Source organism: Fomitiporia mediterranea (genome assembly GCF_000271605.1).
Source record: "Fomitiporia mediterranea MF3/22 unplaced genomic scaffold FOMMEscaffold_1, whole genome shotgun sequence".
Lineage (NCBI taxonomy): Eukaryota > Fungi > Basidiomycota > Agaricomycetes > Hymenochaetales > Hymenochaetaceae > Fomitiporia > Fomitiporia mediterranea.
Genome location: NW_006760386.1, coordinates 7,858,606 through 7,877,635, shown reverse-complemented (window position 1 = coordinate 7,877,635; position 19,030 = coordinate 7,858,606). Strand labels below are relative to the sequence as shown.

The 19,030-nt window shown below is 37.4% G+C and overlaps 1 protein-coding gene across 1 annotated transcript; it reads left to right on the top strand.

Annotated features, from left to right (window-relative positions):
• Window positions 1-2,427: 2,427 nt before the first annotated feature.
• On the top strand, window positions 2,428-3,445 carry FOMMEDRAFT_16754 (uncharacterized protein). The gene is made up of 3 exons (XM_007262258.1): window positions 2,428-2,903; window positions 2,969-3,060; window positions 3,119-3,445. Exon 1 carries the CDS (start codon window positions 2,559-2,561, stop codon window positions 2,754-2,756), a length of 198 nt encoding a protein of 65 aa, XP_007262320.1. The 5' UTR covers window positions 2,428-2,558; the 3' UTR covers window positions 2,757-2,903; window positions 2,969-3,060; window positions 3,119-3,445.
• The last annotated feature ends 15,585 nt before the right edge of the window (window positions 3,446-19,030 follow it).

Sequence of the window (19,030 nt, the reverse complement as noted above, 5' to 3'; positions counted from 1 at the left end):
TGAACTTTGGATTAACTCTGAATAACTTTAATCATGTCAAATTGACTACATGACAACAAACAACAACTTAATAATATAACAACAAACAAAGTACAGAACTAATGACACAATAATGTATGAAAACTCGGACTTAATAAATATCTAACAACACACAAAGTTAACACACAGTGGACTAAAATATACAATACAAACGACACATTTACATTATACAAATGATATTATTAAATGAGATATACAAGCAAATATAATACAGACACACAGACATACATTGCAGATATAATATTACTGTAATAAAAATGTTGGAATGATCTGTAAATCAAACACTTTATGAGTCTGGCCAACTTATAAATGTTTGAAGGGGAGCAGTAGCAGTACTATAACTACCCCTAAAAATAAAAATAAAATAACTACAAATCAAATAATCAAATAATCACAAAACAAACATATTATTGAACTAATAAATGTTTGAAGGGGAGTGTTAACATATATGGGAAATAGCATATATATGGAATGACGCATATAAGCAACGGACGTACCCGAGACATAGCTACATAGTATATATATCTACTCAATCAACAGACAATGACACTCACGGAACTTGACACACACCTACAACGAACGAGAGCGGAGTCCACTGAACCCCCATACTGTGTGATTCCCTCTGAGCATAACCTATCTTAACATGGACAAAGACAAAAAATTCATGAAAACAATACTATACATGAATATGGTCGGTTCATTACAATATGCAGCAGATTGTACGAGACCAGACATTGCATATACAACTGGTCAGCTAGCAAAATATCTAAACAATCTGGACATAGAACATTATCAGGCAGCAAAACATTGCTTCCAATATCTAAAAGGAACCAGCAATTATTGGTTAAAACTTGGCAGAAATAATAATCAAAATACTAAAGGATACTGTAATGCAGACGGACGAATAACGCCAGGAAGCAAAGCAATACTAGTGTATTCATTCCAAATAGGAAAAGCAACCATATCATAGTCAAGCAAAAGCAGCGATTTGGTACCATTAAGCGTCTACGAAGGCAAATTGCAAGCGCTGGCGCGAGCAACACAAGAAGCCATTTGGCTAAAACATTTTGTCGAGGAAGTACTGCAGACTACCTTGACACCAATAACAATTCACTGCAATAACCAAGCAGCAGTAGAGCAAGTCAAAACAGAAGAAATGACTTATAGTGCAAGAACGCAGCACTTCGACTTGCAAAAAGACTTCGTGCGAAATTACATTCAAAATAAAACTATCGACGTAAAACATATTCGGACGGAAAACCAAGCAGCGGACGTTTTAACAAAAGCACTCTACGTTCCACAAATCAAGCATCTAATTGAAATACTAAACCTCGGACGAGATAATTAGAGCTTGAAGGGGAGTGTTAAGACTGCAATATTAAGCAACATATCATATTCGGACGATTCGGCGAAGGTAGCGGACACGCTAACTTCCATGCGGATGCAAACCGGCATCACTCACATGACTCCTTATGCTTATTACGCAAAGTAGTGCATGTACCGTAGTATAAAAGCGAGGGCATCGTGCCCTGTAATATTATCGATTATCTAGAGTCCCCTGCGTCTAGCGTAAACTCCCCACTGTTCGTTTGACACAGCGGAAACAGGACAGGATGGAACGCGCTGAGATACATAATATATAACGCAAGTGCGACAAAACGGAACAAGAATGGCGCAAGGCGAAGTGAAGATGAGAGTCAGCGATTGAGAAGGAGAGGGGATAGAGGAATGCAATTAGCAGTGCACCGCGTGACATGGAGAACGGAAAGAGTGGTCCGGTCCCGAGAACCTAAGGCGCCGTTCGCTCGTTGAGAACGTTGTACGCATATGGAGATAAATTTTAGTTCGGCCCGCCCGTCGGGAGTGGTCAATGACATCGCCGTCGTCCGGCGGTAATGCCAGCGCCAGGGTTGATACACTCTAAATATGGGAAGACAGTGTCATTAGCGAAGAGTTCGAAAGACAAAAGAAGAACAGACGTTGGGCCAACTGAACAACCTTTGACTCAGTATGCTCGTCTCGTCGAGACCAGCATATTGAGCACTCAAAAAGCACGGAAAACTAGGGAACATTAGTGTAACAAAATGGGGAGAGACAGAGAGAATGGCGAAAAAACAACGGGGAGGAGTGGAAGATAGAAAGTCGGACTTAATCCGCAATTTCTCCCCCACTCCACCCCACCCCTCACACAAGCAACAAACTGTGACAAAGAGGACATACATCCAGATCCAGACCCCAACCGGGTCACTCTGTCATTACGTTATGTGAGTGGGTCCCAACCCTTTGGCAAGGGTGGAGTGGGCACGGGAGCCACCCGTGCAGTTGACATACGTGTGCATGCAACCTTTTAATGGGACCCATATTTTCGCGAGTGGGGATACCGACTGACAAAGAGGGAGCCTAGCTCCTCCTCGACGATCGTATCCGCTGCTCGCCCGGGGGCGCAACCGACAAGAACGGGAGCCAGCCCCTCCTCGACGATCACACCCGCCACTCGCACTGGGGACACAACCGACAAGATGGGGTGCCAGCCTCACCTCGACGATCACATCCCGCCACCCGTCTCAGCAGCGACGGCCAACAAAGAGGGCGGCCAAGCCCTCTTTGAAGGTTGCGTCCTGCCGCTCGTCCCGGGGACACAATCTAAAAGAAGGGAGGCCAGCCCCTCTACGATCGCTTCCCGCCGCCCGTACCTGCAAAAAAAAGACATCCGATGAAAAGGCATCCAGCTCCTCGACGGCGCCGCTCGACGCTATTGGAAACGACCGATAAAATGGCATCTAGCCCCATCTCGACAATCACGGCCCGCTGCTCGACTACATGATCTAAAAAAAGGGAAACCAGTCACCCTACAGGATAGCATCCTGCCAAAATTGTTTGATCAGTGTCAATACTCGGGAGTCACTCGATGACAAGGAATGCCTATTACCTCTTTGCTGTCGCGTCCAGCCAATGTCCTCCAGCTTGCATTGGTCCGGATAAGATGACTTTCTAAGCTCCCCCTCAACAATTCTGCTACACCTATAGACGGAGTTAGGATGGATATGAGACAACGAGATGAAAAGAAAATCAGACAAACCTTAACCTCAGCCCGCTCGCGTACGTCCTGTGGTCCTCGTTATGACCCGATGACTCTAAGCTCTAGCATGACGTAAGAAGGCAATCTTTCTCTTCAGCCAGCCCAGGAACGAGTTTGACCGAGGCGTACGTCCTCTTCCGACGTTGCGGGAATGCGCTGTAACCATCGAATGGGGAGATGGGTTTGACATCTGCGAGACATTGATTATCCCGAGGCCAACACGCTGTGATACTTGGCCATTTGCGGGCCACCACCGATCGCAACCAGGACTAGCCTTGTTGCTGGGACGTTTTTTGTTGGGACATCTGGCTGCCTCTGCGAGTTCCGCAACAGGAACGGGCAGACGTTGGAGCGCGGGACGTCGTGATCTCGTTTCCCCCCCTTTCCTAGACGGTTCATTGCTCGCCACTGCAAAAGGCGGACTCGCCACTGTAATCGTGTTTGCATACATTTCTTCGAGCTGCGGGACGTTGAAAAGGCCAAGTCCGAATAAACCACGCGCTCTGAATTGGACTGCCATGTTGCATGCCGGTGAGAACGTAGGCAGGTCCGGTGTCTCTATATATTCAATGTCGACAACCTCGAAACCTGAGGACAGTGCAGGAGAGGCGGCAGTACCAACCGCCGCCGGCCGGCGAAGTTGTTTGAACACGTAGGTCGAATAAGATGGACTCTCGTAGCCCCCGTTCGGGTGCGTTGACGCGTTTCCGCCTGAGTGAGGGTCACTCGACTGATTTGGCAGGGTACCCGTGGGGCACTGGGCTAGCCAGGGCAGATACAGCTCCCAGCCGGTGGGAGCATTAACGGACGAGTGTCTACACTCGTCAGCCTTGGTCAAGGTGGGTTGTGGACATGAGGACACGCCCGCGTGTCCGCTTTCACTCTAGGAGGTGTATTAGTATAGACTGCTTTAGTATGAGAAACGAAGGGCAGAGTACGAACGAAAGAGCTCGGCGTAGACATTGTAACTGAAGGTGAGGATATTGGCAGATAACTGTTCGAAGTCAAGATGGGAAAAGCTGGATGGCCAGAAACGCGAAGTTTATATTTTGGTCTGTCCAGGGCTGACACATTAGACCGGAGTGCAACTTGAATTCTCAAACATAGCAGACAGAGACAATTGTATCAAGTCTCACTGGCTTTGATTGACGCAAAAACCGGAACAATAGTCATGTCGGAAATGTGAAACACCAGAAAATATCGATAAAGGTATTTGATTTAAGACTACCAGTACTAGGTTGCGTACGAATTCCTAGACGAGAAAGAACTCTGGTATTCTCTTATTTCGTAAGTTTGATCTTGCACAGGCACTTCAACTACTCAAGTGTAAGGTCCAGACGATGCAGCAGAAAGTGACGTGTAAAGGATGTTCAGCGTGAAGGTGAGTGTCAAAGGAAGGAAAGGAATGTAAAGGCAAATTACTAATTAGTAATACCCACCAGCACGACATGTCTGCGGGCAGAAACCGCGATAAAAGAGGAATATAATTCTCACGACTATTGAATTGCCACAGCAACGCATTCCTTTCAACACCATTTGCTGCATTTTCTTCCGTGTCAAAAACTTATAATGCTTATATATATACAATTCAATAATACATAATTCTACATGCATGAATTTTCTCAGCCTGTTAGGAGCATCAAGGAAATTAATATGAGTGTAAGAAAGTATGTGAATATATCACAAATGTGCTCTTTTGAGCAACTTGTGACCATATGTCACTCTAGTATATTAAACTATATTTCCATCCTACAGCTTCCTTTGGACCTCTCAATCTATATTAATATATTCACTTTTATGTCTCTACTACTATTTGTTTAAATGAACAGTAGGGAGTTTACACTAGGCACAGGGGACTTATTCAACACACTACATTTTACATCTCATTTACTAGTATAGTACAATGTATCTAGTATATAAGAGTGTGCATATATGCACATTTATCTAAGTGCCATTCCAAACTCCCTATTCTAACAGGTGTTAGGATTGTAGGATTGGACCTATTTCATTTTCTTTATATCTCTGTCAGTTTTGTGAAAAACTAGCATTACTACTGGATTTTCATGATTCTTAACATCTCATCTATTGTTCTACAAAGTTTCATAGAGATTGTCTTAGTATTGAGTGCAGGAGAGAGCTACAGAGACACAAGGCAGTGTATACAATCATAATACAGCCAATCCATTTCTTGCCTAATATAGTAACTTGCACCTCTTTTGTGTAATAGCCTCTTAGCCTATATTCTCTGATGTACAATACTCTGTTAATTCTTCCTAGCCTCTGATACACCTGTTGGCTTTGTGATATTTGTTCTTATTATTTCTTTGATCTTATTCTCAAGTTTCATTCCTTACTTTACTCTTGTTATTTAGTTATTATAAAAAGTAGTCTGTAAATATAGTAGTTCCTTAGTTTTTTGACTCTTCTTGTATTCCTACTTGTTCTCCTAGTATAAATCCTAGCTGGTAGCTTTAGGGATATAGTTGGATTAAGGGCTGCAGGTCTACATTCACAGTTTGAGAGTACTATCAACTTAGAGAAACACATCTCTCTTAACATAAGAGTCAAAAAACTTATCTCTACCTTAATACTACTCTTAGTCTAAGCTACTACTTAATCAATATCCTTCTAGTCTGAGCTACTACTCAACTATCCTCTCTATCTGATCCTACTCTCTTTTGAGTCTGAACTACTGTTTGATTTGTCCTACACATAGTTAGAGCTATTACTCAATTTTCCCTAATTTAAGCTACTACTCAGTCACTCCTCCTACTTAATCTGCCCAATCTGCCCAATCTGCCCAATCTGCCCAATCTGAGCTACTACTTGATTGGTTTGCTTAAGCTGAGCTGCTACTTGTTTGAGTATTCCTTACTCCCTTTATAAACATACCTTTACTTTCTTAAAGAACTATTAAACTGATTTACTATTCTATTAATTCTATATTGTCCCTCACTTATTTGTTACTTTATTTTCTATTATTTTATACTCTACTCTTGAGGTTGAATTGCTACCATCATTTGCTCTCTTTCACTATTTTGAGTTTGTGTGTTGTCTTTGTAATTTGTATAGTTACACTCTTTTCTAGACACTTTTTAACCTACTACTTGTGAAGCTCAATTTCTAGCCTTTGTTCACTAGTTGACTAGAGCCTCTCTCAAGTAGTAATGCCTTTAGGGACTTTACAGTCTGAAAGTCTAGTATTGTCTTACAGTTATTTAGTGTTATTAGATAAGAGTTACTAGATTATACTTAGAACAGAGTAAATATAAACAGTTTAAGAGTTTAAAACTGAAAGATTAAAGTTGCTTAGACAGTAAACTAGTTGAAGGAACAGTTTCTAGAACTTAGACATTGTTCATAATAAATTCACACTAGCCTCTAACAAAGACCCAAACGTTTTAGAGCTTGCTTAAGTATTTAAAAGAGTATTCAGTACTTTAAAAGTTAATTTATTAGAGCTAGCCTTAGGAACAATGTCAAATCCTTTAGGAAACTCTCTTATACCCTCTTATGAGCCTGTACAGCCCTAGCAAGGTGTATATATGTACTTAGACATGAATTTGGTCTCCTAATTAATTACAGAATCTATCAGTCAAACTGTTGTTACAGTAATGTACTATACTCCTACTAGAAACCTGAGAAAGATTACTACTACTCCTAGAGAGTATAAAGGAGGCAAGGATTATTAGGACTTTAAAAGAGAATGTCTACTGTATATCCTAACTAATAAAAGAGCCTTCTATAACAGTAAAAAGAAGATACTCTTTGTACTTTCTTATCTAAAGGAAGGGACAGTTACTATATAAGTAGAAAATTGGGTTACTCAAACCACAGACACTGATAGTGAAATTCTTTGTACACAATTGTTCTAAGAATTTATAGAGTAACTAGGGCAGTCATTTGATAACCCTAGTAAGAAAGAAACTACTATCTAGAAGCTTAGACAACTCAAGTAAGGAAATTACTCTATAGATGTCTTTTTCTAACAGTTTAAGATTCTTAAGACCAAAGCTAGACTGAGTAATAAAGTACATAACTCTATATTAATTAATTTACTTTAGTATACTCTTAATCCTAAAGTACTTTGTCAGTTAATACACTTATCACTAGTCCTAAGTACTTATAATAAATGGAAAAAGTATACAATTCAGATTGACAACAATAAAACTTGACTCAGGGAGACTCTTGTACACAGGGGACTCTCTAGTAGTCAATCTGACAATTGTCTACACTTTAATCTTCCTAACAAGGCTTACAACTCTTCTCAATCTAATCCTACTGTGTATTTTAAAGTCCTAATATATAGATAAATTCTTAACTAACCTTATATCCTTTCAGGTCAACTCCTAATGGAAAAACATTCTTAGAAGCTAGAGAACTAATAGACATCTTAATTAACAATACTAAGAAAAATCAAGCTTGTTACATTTGTAGAGAGATTAGTCACTTTACTAGAGTTTGTCCTTCTTAGTATTAAAGAGTTAGAATGATTCTTAGAGTCATAAGACTTAAGGAAAGGTTTACTTTTGTAGAGGTAATACAGGAATTAAAGGAAGGAGACTTTATAGATAAAGAATCAGACAAGGAACAGATTAAGGAAGAGGAGTCTTTTGTTAATCCTTAGGTATAAACACTGTATTGTCTGAGAAAGAGTTAGAATAGAGTTATTATTATGTAAATAATTAATGCTAGGTATCTGAATCAAATATAGACAATTATTGTTTACACTATAATACTCTAGACAGTAAATACTCTTATTTCTTTAATGAACCTATTAATTCTGAAGTCTGTAAAGAGGTAGAAGGTGTAAGAACAGTTTTAGACATTCCTTATAGACTTGTAAGCTCAGTTTCTCTTAGGGAAGCTTTGTACATTTGCTCTAGCACTAGAAGGCAACTGGATATGTTCTTGACAATTAAAACAGATCATAGACTCATTAATACACATACTCTAATTGATTCAGAGTGTACTAGATCATACATAGATACAGGTTTTGTTAAGAACAACAAATTAACAATATATCCTTTTAAGAATCCCTTCCTAGTCTTTAATACTAATAGTACAAGTAATGATACAGGTCTCCTAAAGGACTATGTTAAAGTGGAACTCTCTGTTAAAGTACATACAGAGACAATTTGTTTAGTAGTCACTATATTAGTATTAAGTAATATCTTTCTAGGATATGATTGGTTAAACAAGTATAATCTGGAAATTGATTAGGGACAAGGTATTGTGTTCTTTACTAAATGTCTAAACAGTTGTTCCATGTCCTTAGATAAACTAGAAATGTATCCAGATGTTCTAGAGTACCTAAGGAGAACTAATAATGATCCTACCCTGGTTTTTACAATTCCTTATTATCTTAAAGTATATAAAAATGTATTTAGTAAAGAATCCTTTGAGTAATTACTAGAGTATTGATCTTAGGACTATACTATTGATCTAAAGCCAGATTTTAAGGCTACAGATTGTAAAGTGTACTCTCTAGCTCTTAGAGAACAAGATGTGCTCAAGGATTTTATTTTTGAGAATCTAGCTTCAGAAAGGATTCAATATTCAAAGTCCTTCATAGTATTACCTTTCTTCTTTATTAAGAAGGAGGATAGATCTTTAAGACTAATCTAAGATTACAGAAAGCTTAATAAAGGTACTATTAAGAACAAGTACTCTCTACCTTTAATTCAAGAGCTTCTGAATAAGGTCAAAGATTCTAAGTACTTTACAAAGCTTAATGTATACTAAGGATACTATAATATTTGAATTAGAGAGGGTGATGAGTAGAAGACAGCTTTTAGAATGAATCTAGGATTGTTTGAGCTTATAGTCATGTTCTTTAGTCTCACAAATGCCTCTACTACATTCTAGAGCTTTGTAAACAATATCTTTAGTGAATTAATTAATAAGGGATTAGTTGTTGTCTATCTAGACAATATTCTCATTTATTCTAAAGATATTAAAGAGTATAGACACCTAGTTTAAAGGGTTTTTACAATTCTGTAAGAGAATCACTTGTTCCTTAAGCCTCAGAAGTGTGAATTCAAAAGATCTACTACTAAGTATCTTGAACACATTATTAGAAACAATAAGATTTGAATGTACTTGAAAAAAGCAAAGTCTATTAATGAATGGCCAGAACTAAAGAACTTGAAGCAATTACAACAGTTTACTAGTTTCTACAACTAGTATTAGAGATTCATTAAGGATTATAGTAAAATAGCTTGTCTACTTACTAAACTAACTAGGAAGGTTCTATTTACTTAGAGAAATAAGTAAAGAGAGGCTATAGAAGAGCTTAAGAGACAATTAAGCTTACAGCCTGTCCTTACAATTCTAAATGAGTATGATCTCTTTAGAGTAGAAGCTGATTCATCTAATTATACACTTAGAGCAGTCATTTCTTAAAAGCAAAATAGTGTATAGTGTCCTATTGTTAGTAACAGTGTAGAGGGGACCCAAAGGCTCAGCAAGGGGACCCAGGCTACAACTATCCTACACAACAGAAATACAGAATGTAAGTACTAGAATGTAGTCAGAACTGGCAGAACAGACAGAGAGAGAGAGTGAGACAAGAGTAGAGTATATAGAGTGAGCCTAAGAGTACAGGACTACCTAGAGTAGACAAGATCAAGACTACTGGACCAGTCTGATCTTGTACACCTATATATACTAAACTACACAAGAGTACTCAGGGAGTATGAGCCACTAAGAATGATAAGCTACAAAGAATGAAAGAAAGGAAGGTCAAAGATAAAGGTACAAAGAATGAAGGGATGGACAAAGGGTAAGAGACTATAGAATGAACAAAGAATGAAGGGGTGGTTAAAGGAATGGAATGATGAAGTAAGGAAGGGTAGTAGTAAGAGTTAGTACACATATAGTTTATAGACAGTACTCTCAAAGGATGGAAGTCCTGAGTTCTAGTACAGAAGGGTGTAGAACCCTTAGAACTGAAGGTACAAGAGTAGAGAACTGTAACATTACTGCCCCTCTAAAACCAATCATCCTGATTAGTAAACATTAGGCTTGGTCAGCAGTTCAGGCATAGGTCAGAACAGTAGGGTTTGGAAATCTGTAAGACAGAGTTAATGTAGAGCACCTGGATGAAGTTGATAGAAGTCTCAGATTGCCTTAACAGTATGAGTGAGATTCTCAGTAGGTTCCTAAGTGTGTTCCTCAACTGGGTATCCCTTCTAGTAGATAAGAAACTTAAGGTTTCTGTACACTAGCTTAGTATCTGCTACATACTCTACTTTGTATTCTAGTTTAGAACTAATGAGTTCTGGTAGAGGTAGTAAGGGTCTTTGTTATGAAGGAAAACCAGGATTGTAGTACTGAGACAGTAGAACCTTGTTGAACACTGAGTGTATGTGCTTCTATGTTGCCAGAAGTTAGAGTTTGTAGGCAGAGGTGTCAACCTTCTTTTTAATAACAAAGGGTCCAAAGCACTTGTTGTCCAACTTCTTTATTAGGTGATCCAAGGTCAGATTGGTAGCTTCTAGCATTACTTTGTTACTAGGCTGGTAATCCTTAGCTGTAGACCTCTTTCAATCATAGTTCTGCTTTATAATCTGTACTGTCTTCTTTAGAAGAGCTTGTGTGTTCTCTCTAGTCCTGTGTATCTGTTCTGTAAAGTCTATTACAGATTCAGAACTGCTGTTCTGGTTCAGAACTGTCCCCTAGTATGAATGTCTCCTATGATTGAGGAAGAACAGGAACTGTCCTATTGTAGAGTGTTACTAGTTATTGTGCACAAATTCTGTCAGAGCTAACCATTCAGACTAATCTGATTACTAATGATTGATGAACATCTAGAGGTAGAGCTTGATCTCCTGATTGACTCACTCAGTTTGACTGTCAGTCTGTAGGTGATATGTAGTAGAAGGGTTCCCTTGAATTCTGAGAAGCACATACAAGTCCTACATGAATTTTGACTCAAATTACAGTCTACAATTGTGAATGAGCTTCTGAGGGAGTCTGTACAACTAGAAGACATAATCCTAATAAATGTGTACCATGCCTTCAGAAGTAAGTTCTGTTTGGGTCAGAACTGTATAGACTTGTTTAGAGAATCAGTCAATAATCACACAGATAGTGTTGTAACCCTGAGACTTGGGTAGCTTACTAATCAGGTCTACTAAGGCTTCTTCCTAAGGGTGATCCAGAATCCAATACAGATGTAGGGGAGCCTAAACCCTTGTCTGGTAGGCCTTAGTCTGTTAGCACATATTACAACCAGTCACATACTTTAGGATTTCTCTCTACATTATCAGCTACTAGTAGTTCTGAGTAATGAGTTCCTGTGTTTTGTGTCAGCCCAGATGTCCTACAGTCAGATTGTTGTAATAAGCTCAGACAATGTCCTCTTACAGCTTCTGATCCTTTAGAATGTATAGTTAGCCTTCCTAGTAAACCTATCTATCCTTATCCTCCTCCTAATCCCTAGCCTGCTTCTCTAGCTACTTTACTATAACCTGGTCCTGTGTGTGTCTCAGAGCTTACTGTATACAAGTGACAAAGTCAACATTCTCAGATTCAAGTTGGATCTCTTAGATTGTCTCAGATACAAAGTAGGAATTGTCTAGAAGAACAAGATTTTTGTTATTATTCTCCCCCCTTTCATAACCTACTTGTCTTGAGAGTAAATCAGCTTTCATCATTTGTGTTCCAGGTTTGTAGGTCAGTACAAAGTCATAGTCCTACAGTTCTAACATTCAGTAGGCTTAGTAGTAGTTAAGCTTCTGAGGTGCTCAGAAGTACTAGAGATTAAGGTGATCACTCCAAATCTCAAACTTCTGTACAGTACTAAGGAGATATTAACACTACTCCTCTAAGGAACAGACAATTGTAAAGAGTTCCTTGTTATAGATAGGGTAGTTCCATTCTGTTGTAGAGAGGGATTCTGATTGGAACACTATCAGACACTACTTTCTGTCAATAAACTAGGACAGTACTACTCTATTTGTAAAGTTGGAAGAGTTGGCTTTGACTCAGAACTTGTCTATAACTGTCAGAACTACTAATACAGGCTTGCTAGTAATGGCCTACTTTAGGAACTCAAATGCAGACTACTACTAATCATCCTATTACTAAGAAACATCTTTGCCAGTAAGATTGTAAAGGGGCCAGGCAATAGTACTGAAGCCTTGAATGAAGCATTAGTAATAGTTCACAAACCTAAGGAATGCTTGGACCTGTTTCAGGTTCTGAGGTTGTAGCCAGTTCCAAACTGTAGTTACCTTTACTGGATCCATACAGACCTCTCCTCTACTGATTACAAAGCTCAGATAATCTACTGACTCCTACACAAAAGAGTACTTTACTTCTCAGAGGAACAGTTTATTATCTTAGAGCTGTTGTAGAACTACTCAGATCAGTCAGTAATAGTGCTCAACTGTCTGGGTGAAGATTAGAATGTTGTCCAGATACACACTAACATGCTCTAAGTTAATCAGATCTGTAAGGATGTGATTCATGAATGACTGAAACATTGTAGGCAAGTTGGTTAGTCTAAAGAACATTATGGTTGGTTTGTACAATCTGTAATTGGTTCAGAACACAGCCTTCCACTCATCTCTGTCTTGAATCCAAATATTATTGTATCCCTATCAAACATCCAACTTAGTGAAAACCCTGGATGTATGTGTCTTATTAATGAGCTCCTGAATCAGGGGGAGTAGGTACTTGTTTTTAACAGTACTCTTATTAAGACAATAATAATCCTAGACTAGGTAGAGCTTCCTATCTTTCTTTTTGACAAAGAAGAAAGGGGAGACTATAAGGGACTTTGAGGGTCAGATCTGACTGTTCTGAAGATTTTCCTAAAGGAACTTGTCAAGCACCTCCTACTTGTCTCTATTGAGTAGGTAGACCTTACAATCCTTAGGTTGGAAACCCTTAGTCAATTCAATTGTATAGTCCTAGAGACAGTGTTTAGGAAGCTGGTTGAATTCCTCTTTACTAAAGACTTTAGGGAACTCTCAGACAAAATCCAGCAGGCTGAGTCTACATACATTCTAGAGTAGAGTTGTTCTAAAGAGGTTCTGGACTGGTTCTGTCTTAGACATCCTTTAGATTGACTCTGTTCTGCCTTGACTAGAATATGTATCCACATATCTATCCTAGTTAAAGAAGAACAACTAGTCACCTTCATTAGAACTGTTAGTAACATTAGAAGTGTTCACATTTACTCAGAACAGTAGTGTAAGGTAGCTATAAGACTTAGGACACTGATTAAACATGAGTGTCTGCTCTAACTAGTTAATAGTAGGGTTATGAGCCTTGAGCCATTCAAATCTAATGAAGATGTCTGTCTTTCTAAGGTTGGTGACTCTAAACTCAATACTTTCCTCATGATCCTGAATAGTCATCTGTAGTTGGACAAACTCAGTAATCTAACCTTTCTAGTTTAGGGTTCTGTCTGTATTGTATACTAGGATTAGAAGTAGAACACATTAAGTAGGGAGATAGTGTTTCTGTACAAAGGCCTTATTAATACACAAACCAGTACATCTACTGTCTACTAGAGCCATTGTTTGAATCTGGAGGGATCCTGAGAAGGGAGCTAAGAGGACAGGGACCTAGAGCTAGTACTCAGAATGTTCTCAGATGAACTACTACTTGTTTTAGAAGGAACATACAGCTTGTATAACCTTGTTGTTTAAGAGGGTAAGTATATACACTAACATTTCCTTATTAACCTCTCTCTTTCAACAAGGACAGACCTATGTCCTCAGTTGTAAACTCAGCTAAGACCATCCCTACTTGATACTACAGACAAACTACTGAGTAGTAAACAGGGCAGGGTAGTATTCTGAATGTTCTAAGATCTTAGAACACAGAAGTAGTAGGTTGGATTGTACAGATTTAGACTCAGATAAAGTGTAAAGAGAAGAATCAAAAGAATCAGAAGAAATAGGAGAACTATCTACTTTTGTTTTCAACTTTTTTCTTTCTAATAAATAATTTTGTTGATTTACTTTTTCTACTTTTTCTACTTTTCTTACTTTATTTACTTCTAATCCTACAGTGTCTATTGAATCAAAAGTGGCCATTAAAAAATCTGAGTCATAGTCCTTCAGTACTACATTCACTATTAGGCCTCTACAAAATCCTAGAGTATGTAGTTAGGGTCTAGGAGTTCTAAGGTGACTTCTGGATTTGTAGAAAAGGCTTTTTGCTACAAATCCTACTCATTACTTGTCATTACTCTAATGACCTGACAGATATACTGTTACTTCTGTAGACAGTCCTTAATCTGGTGCCCTAGCTTTCTGTAGGCAAAGTATGCTCCTTACTTTCAGGCTTCTCTAATGTCTATTAGAACAGATTGATCACAAATTACAGGCAGATTAATCTGAGGGCTCAGAACTGTTAGAGTTAGATACATGTGTAAGTGTTCTGTACAGACTTGACACATCTAAGCTACAGCTTGGTCAAAGGAAATGGTGCACATCTTCCACTCAGTGTAGGTGACCAGTTCTAGTATTATTCTAAGAATCTTATCAACCAGTTCTGAGTGAAGAGCTTTTTCAAACATTCTAATAAGAACATTATCAAACCTGAGTGTGAATCCTGCCTTCTGGGCCAGGATATTAAACTCCTAAAAGAAGGTGTTGGCAGAATGTTTGCCCTGTCACAGAGATACAAGCTTGTTCTGTACATTACACTTCTCATTCAGATTGATGAAGGAAGCACAGAACTACCCTATGAATTCTGAATATGACTTATTGTTCCAAAGTCAGATCAGGCTTCTGATCCAATAGTCTTCAATCCAGTTCTGGGCCTAGGTGGCTACATTACCTTCCTTTATAAAGGAGAGGATGAATAGGACACAATTAAGATCTGAGGATAGATTAGTCAAAGTAGTAGTTATGTATAGTTTGACTTAGTACTAGAAGTCCTCAAAGTGCTACTTATTAAAGTCTAAAGGGTAGGCTACATACACTTTCTTTCCAGTACAGGTTGCAACTTCCAGAACAACCAGAACAGGTTCTAAAGGGGCTAGGGGTACATAGTTAGTAAAGGCCTCTTGAATAGAGGTTTGTATGTATTAAGTTAGGTCTACTTGTAACTACTGATCTGGTAGGACAGTAGGGGTGGCAGTCAGTGTAGGAGGGTCTATGTTTACACTACAAAGGAATCAGCACTAAACTAAAAAGGGTAATGAATAGAAGAAGGGTGGCAAAAGTTTAAAAGGATTTAGAAAGTTTAAAATTTAAAAATGTAAAAAGGTTAGGACAAAGAAAAGAGATTGACACAATAGTGAGTACTAATGCTTGAAACATAGGAGAGTTGTAGGGTGGTAGTAGGTAGTCTTGATCTAATGTCAGTAACAGTATAGAGGGGACCTGAAGGCTCAGTAAGGGGACCCAGGCTACAACTATCCTACATAACAGAAATATGGAATACAAGCACTAGAATGTAGTCAGAACTGGCAGAACAGACAGAGAGAGAGAGTGAGACAAGAGTAGAGTATATAGAGTGAGCCTAAGAGTACAGGACTACCTGGAGTAGACAAGATCAAGACTACTAGACCAGTCTGATCTTGTATACTTATATATACTAAACTATACAAGAGTACTCAGAGAGTATAAGCTACTAAGAATGATAAGCCATAAAGAATGAAAGAAAGGAAGGTCAAAGATAAAGGTACAAAGAATGAAGGGATGGACAAAGGGTAAGAGACTATAGAATGAACAAAGAATGAAGGGGTGGTCAAAGGAATAGAATGATAAAGTAAGGAAGGGTAGTAGTAAGAGTCAGCACACATATAGTCCATAGACAGTACCCTTAAGGGACAGAAGTCCTAAGTTCTAGTACAGAAGGGTGTGGAACCCTCAGAACTGAAAGTACAAGAGTAGAGAACTGTAACACCTATAGTATTCAGATCTTAGTCTCTAAACCCTACAGAGCAAAATTATAAGATCTATAATAAAGAAATGCTTACTATTATTAAAACTATTAAGGACTAGTACTAGTACTTGTTAGGGGCAAGACAGACCTTTAAAGTATAGTCTGACTATACTAATTTAACATACTGAAACAATTAGTATTATACTAAGAACTGTACATTACATACAGACAATCATAGTAATCAATTCTAAACATTCATGTAGCTCATAGAAGTGTCTTTTAAGAACACTCAACTATTCTACATTGTAAGGGTTCACAAACAGAACTGTAAACATGTACAGTCTTAGAATAGACTTACACAAGCTACTTACTTTACAGGATATACAGATTATATACTTATTACAGGCTCAGAACACAAGTTGTGTCACAGTAGGTAGCTTAGCAAACCATTATGTCATCATTGCCCAGATCAAAGTACTACAATCTTCTAATCAGATAGGACATTAGAACAATCAAAGTAATAATCTTAGAAGACAGTTAGAAATCTTAGAACTCCTTACACTTTGTCTGTACTAATCAGATAGTAACAGTATGTAAATCTTCTACTTCTTTCAATATAAATCTTGCTTTTCCTTTTGTGTAACATTTCCTGTAGCTATAATACAGACTACTTAAATTTTCTTCATACATTTTTCACCCTATTTTCTTCTAACCTCTAGTAAAAGGTTCTCTTATTTGTTCTTGTATTTTTTGTTATTTTTCTTTTGTTCAACCCTAACATTTCCCTAATAGTACTACACTTTTCTAGAACTCAGAAAACTATAAATACAGCTACTTATGTACTAGTTATAGAGGGAATTCAAATAGTTCACCTATCAATTTAGCTCTCATCTTTTATCTTAAAGTCCTCTAGTGTAAGGTATAGTCTTAGTCTTAGTTGTTTCTGTATTAGCTCATTTGTTGTGTACTTTACAAGTACACATTCTGTTATTCATGTCTCTCTTCTAAGATTACAACTGTACTAGAAGAACCTGTATCTGTTTAGAACCACTCTAGTCTTATAGGATTTGTAGTTTAGCTCCCTCTCAAACTTAACAAATTACCTGTGTTCTTCTCTAGATTCTTTACAGGAGTTTTAATACTTTAAGACTCCCTACAAGTTAAACTATAAACAGGCTTGCTAGAGAACAGAACTGACAGACTATAACTTTGTTTTAATGTATAAACCTGGAAAAATGCTTGTAAAAGCAGATACACTGTCTAGAAGTCCTTAATTTAATAAGAGAGAGTATAATAACAAAGATGTTACCTTTATTAAAGACTATTAGTTAAGAGGAATAGTGTATACAGGTAGTAAAGTCATTCTAAAAAAGATCTAGAATGCTTAGTAGGAATTATTAGACAAAGAAGAGGAGTACCTAGCTAGTATACTTATTAGAGATGACTATATGTGTAGGAATTTGAAAATATATGTTCTCTTAGACTTTGTACTAATAGTTCTGAAGAAATATTATGATTCCCTACTTGTAGAACATTTAGAGTATAGGAAGACACTTGAAATGATTCAGAGAGAGTTCTAGTAGTTACAGATGAGGACAGACACTAAGAAGTATGTTCAAGACTGTAATAAATGCTAAAGAACAAAATCCCTACACACTATAAGATAAAAGGTATTAGATTCTCAGAATACACTTACTAAACCTTAGTAAGTAATATCTATCAATTTAATTAGTGAATTGCTTGAGTCTAAGGGATTTAATACTATTTGTGTTATTATAGATTGTTTCTCTAAGTAAATACATACTCTTCTAACTATTACAAAGGTTACAGTTAAGAGAATAGTTAGACTGTACAGGGATCAAGTCTTTAAACTCTATAAATTACTCAGGAAGATTATATATGACAGAGAACTGTAATTTGATACTAAATTCATAAGAGAACTTTACAAAGCTCTTTATATTAAAGGGAATCCCTCTACAGTATATTATTCTTAAACTAATAGTCAAACTAAGTGTATTAATTAAGAGATAGAACAGTATCTCTACTTGTATGTTAACTATAGACAGTCAGACTAGGAAGAATGGATTTCTATAACTAAGTTTGTATATAACAATCAAGAACACTCTACTACAAAGTTCTCTCCATTCTATGTCAGCTCTAGAAGACACTCTATAGGCTTTGGATAAGTTTTAACTAAGACTAGTACATATTCAGTTGAACAATAAGTTAAGTATATTAAAGATGTTTAGGAACTTGTAAAGAAAAGCCTAGACTAAGCTACTAAAGCTATAAAGAAGTACTATAATTGTCATTCAGACTCCTTTATATAGTACAAGCTAGAAGATATAGTGTGTTTAGACTCAAGGAACATAACAACTACCAGACCTACTAAAAAGTTTGATAACAAGTAGTTTAGTCTCTTTAAGGTTGACTCAAAAGTTAGAGCTAGTACATATAAGCTTAAACTACCTCAGGGATAGTTGATTCACTCAGTGTTTAATGAGATTCTGCTCAAACTATATATTCCTCAAGTCTTTAATATTCAGAAGGCTCCTCCTCCTCCTCCCTCTAAACTTGTAAATGATAAGATTGAATACAAAGTCAAGACTATCCTTGACTCTCTACTCTATAAGGGAAAGCTTTAGTTCCTTGTCAAATGGGTAGGATACTAGGAAGCAACTTGGTAGTCTAAAAATAACCTCACTCATACTTAGAATACTGTTAGAGATTTTTACAAAGTCTATCCTAGTACTCTAAGACAACTGAACATTCTAAAAGGAACCTTTAAAGACTTTAACACTTTGTTTAGACAAAATAGCCTCTAGATTCAGTTGTTCAGAATGTACAACCTAAGGAGGGAGGTAATGTTAGGATTGTAGGATTGAACCTATTTTATTTTCTTTATATCTCTGTCAGTTTTACAAAAAAACCAACATTACTACTAGATTTTTATGATTCTTAACATCTTATCTATTGTTCTACAAAGTTTTATAGAGATTGTCTTAGTATTGAGTGTAGGAGAGAGCTACAGAGATGTGAGACAGTGTATACAATTAT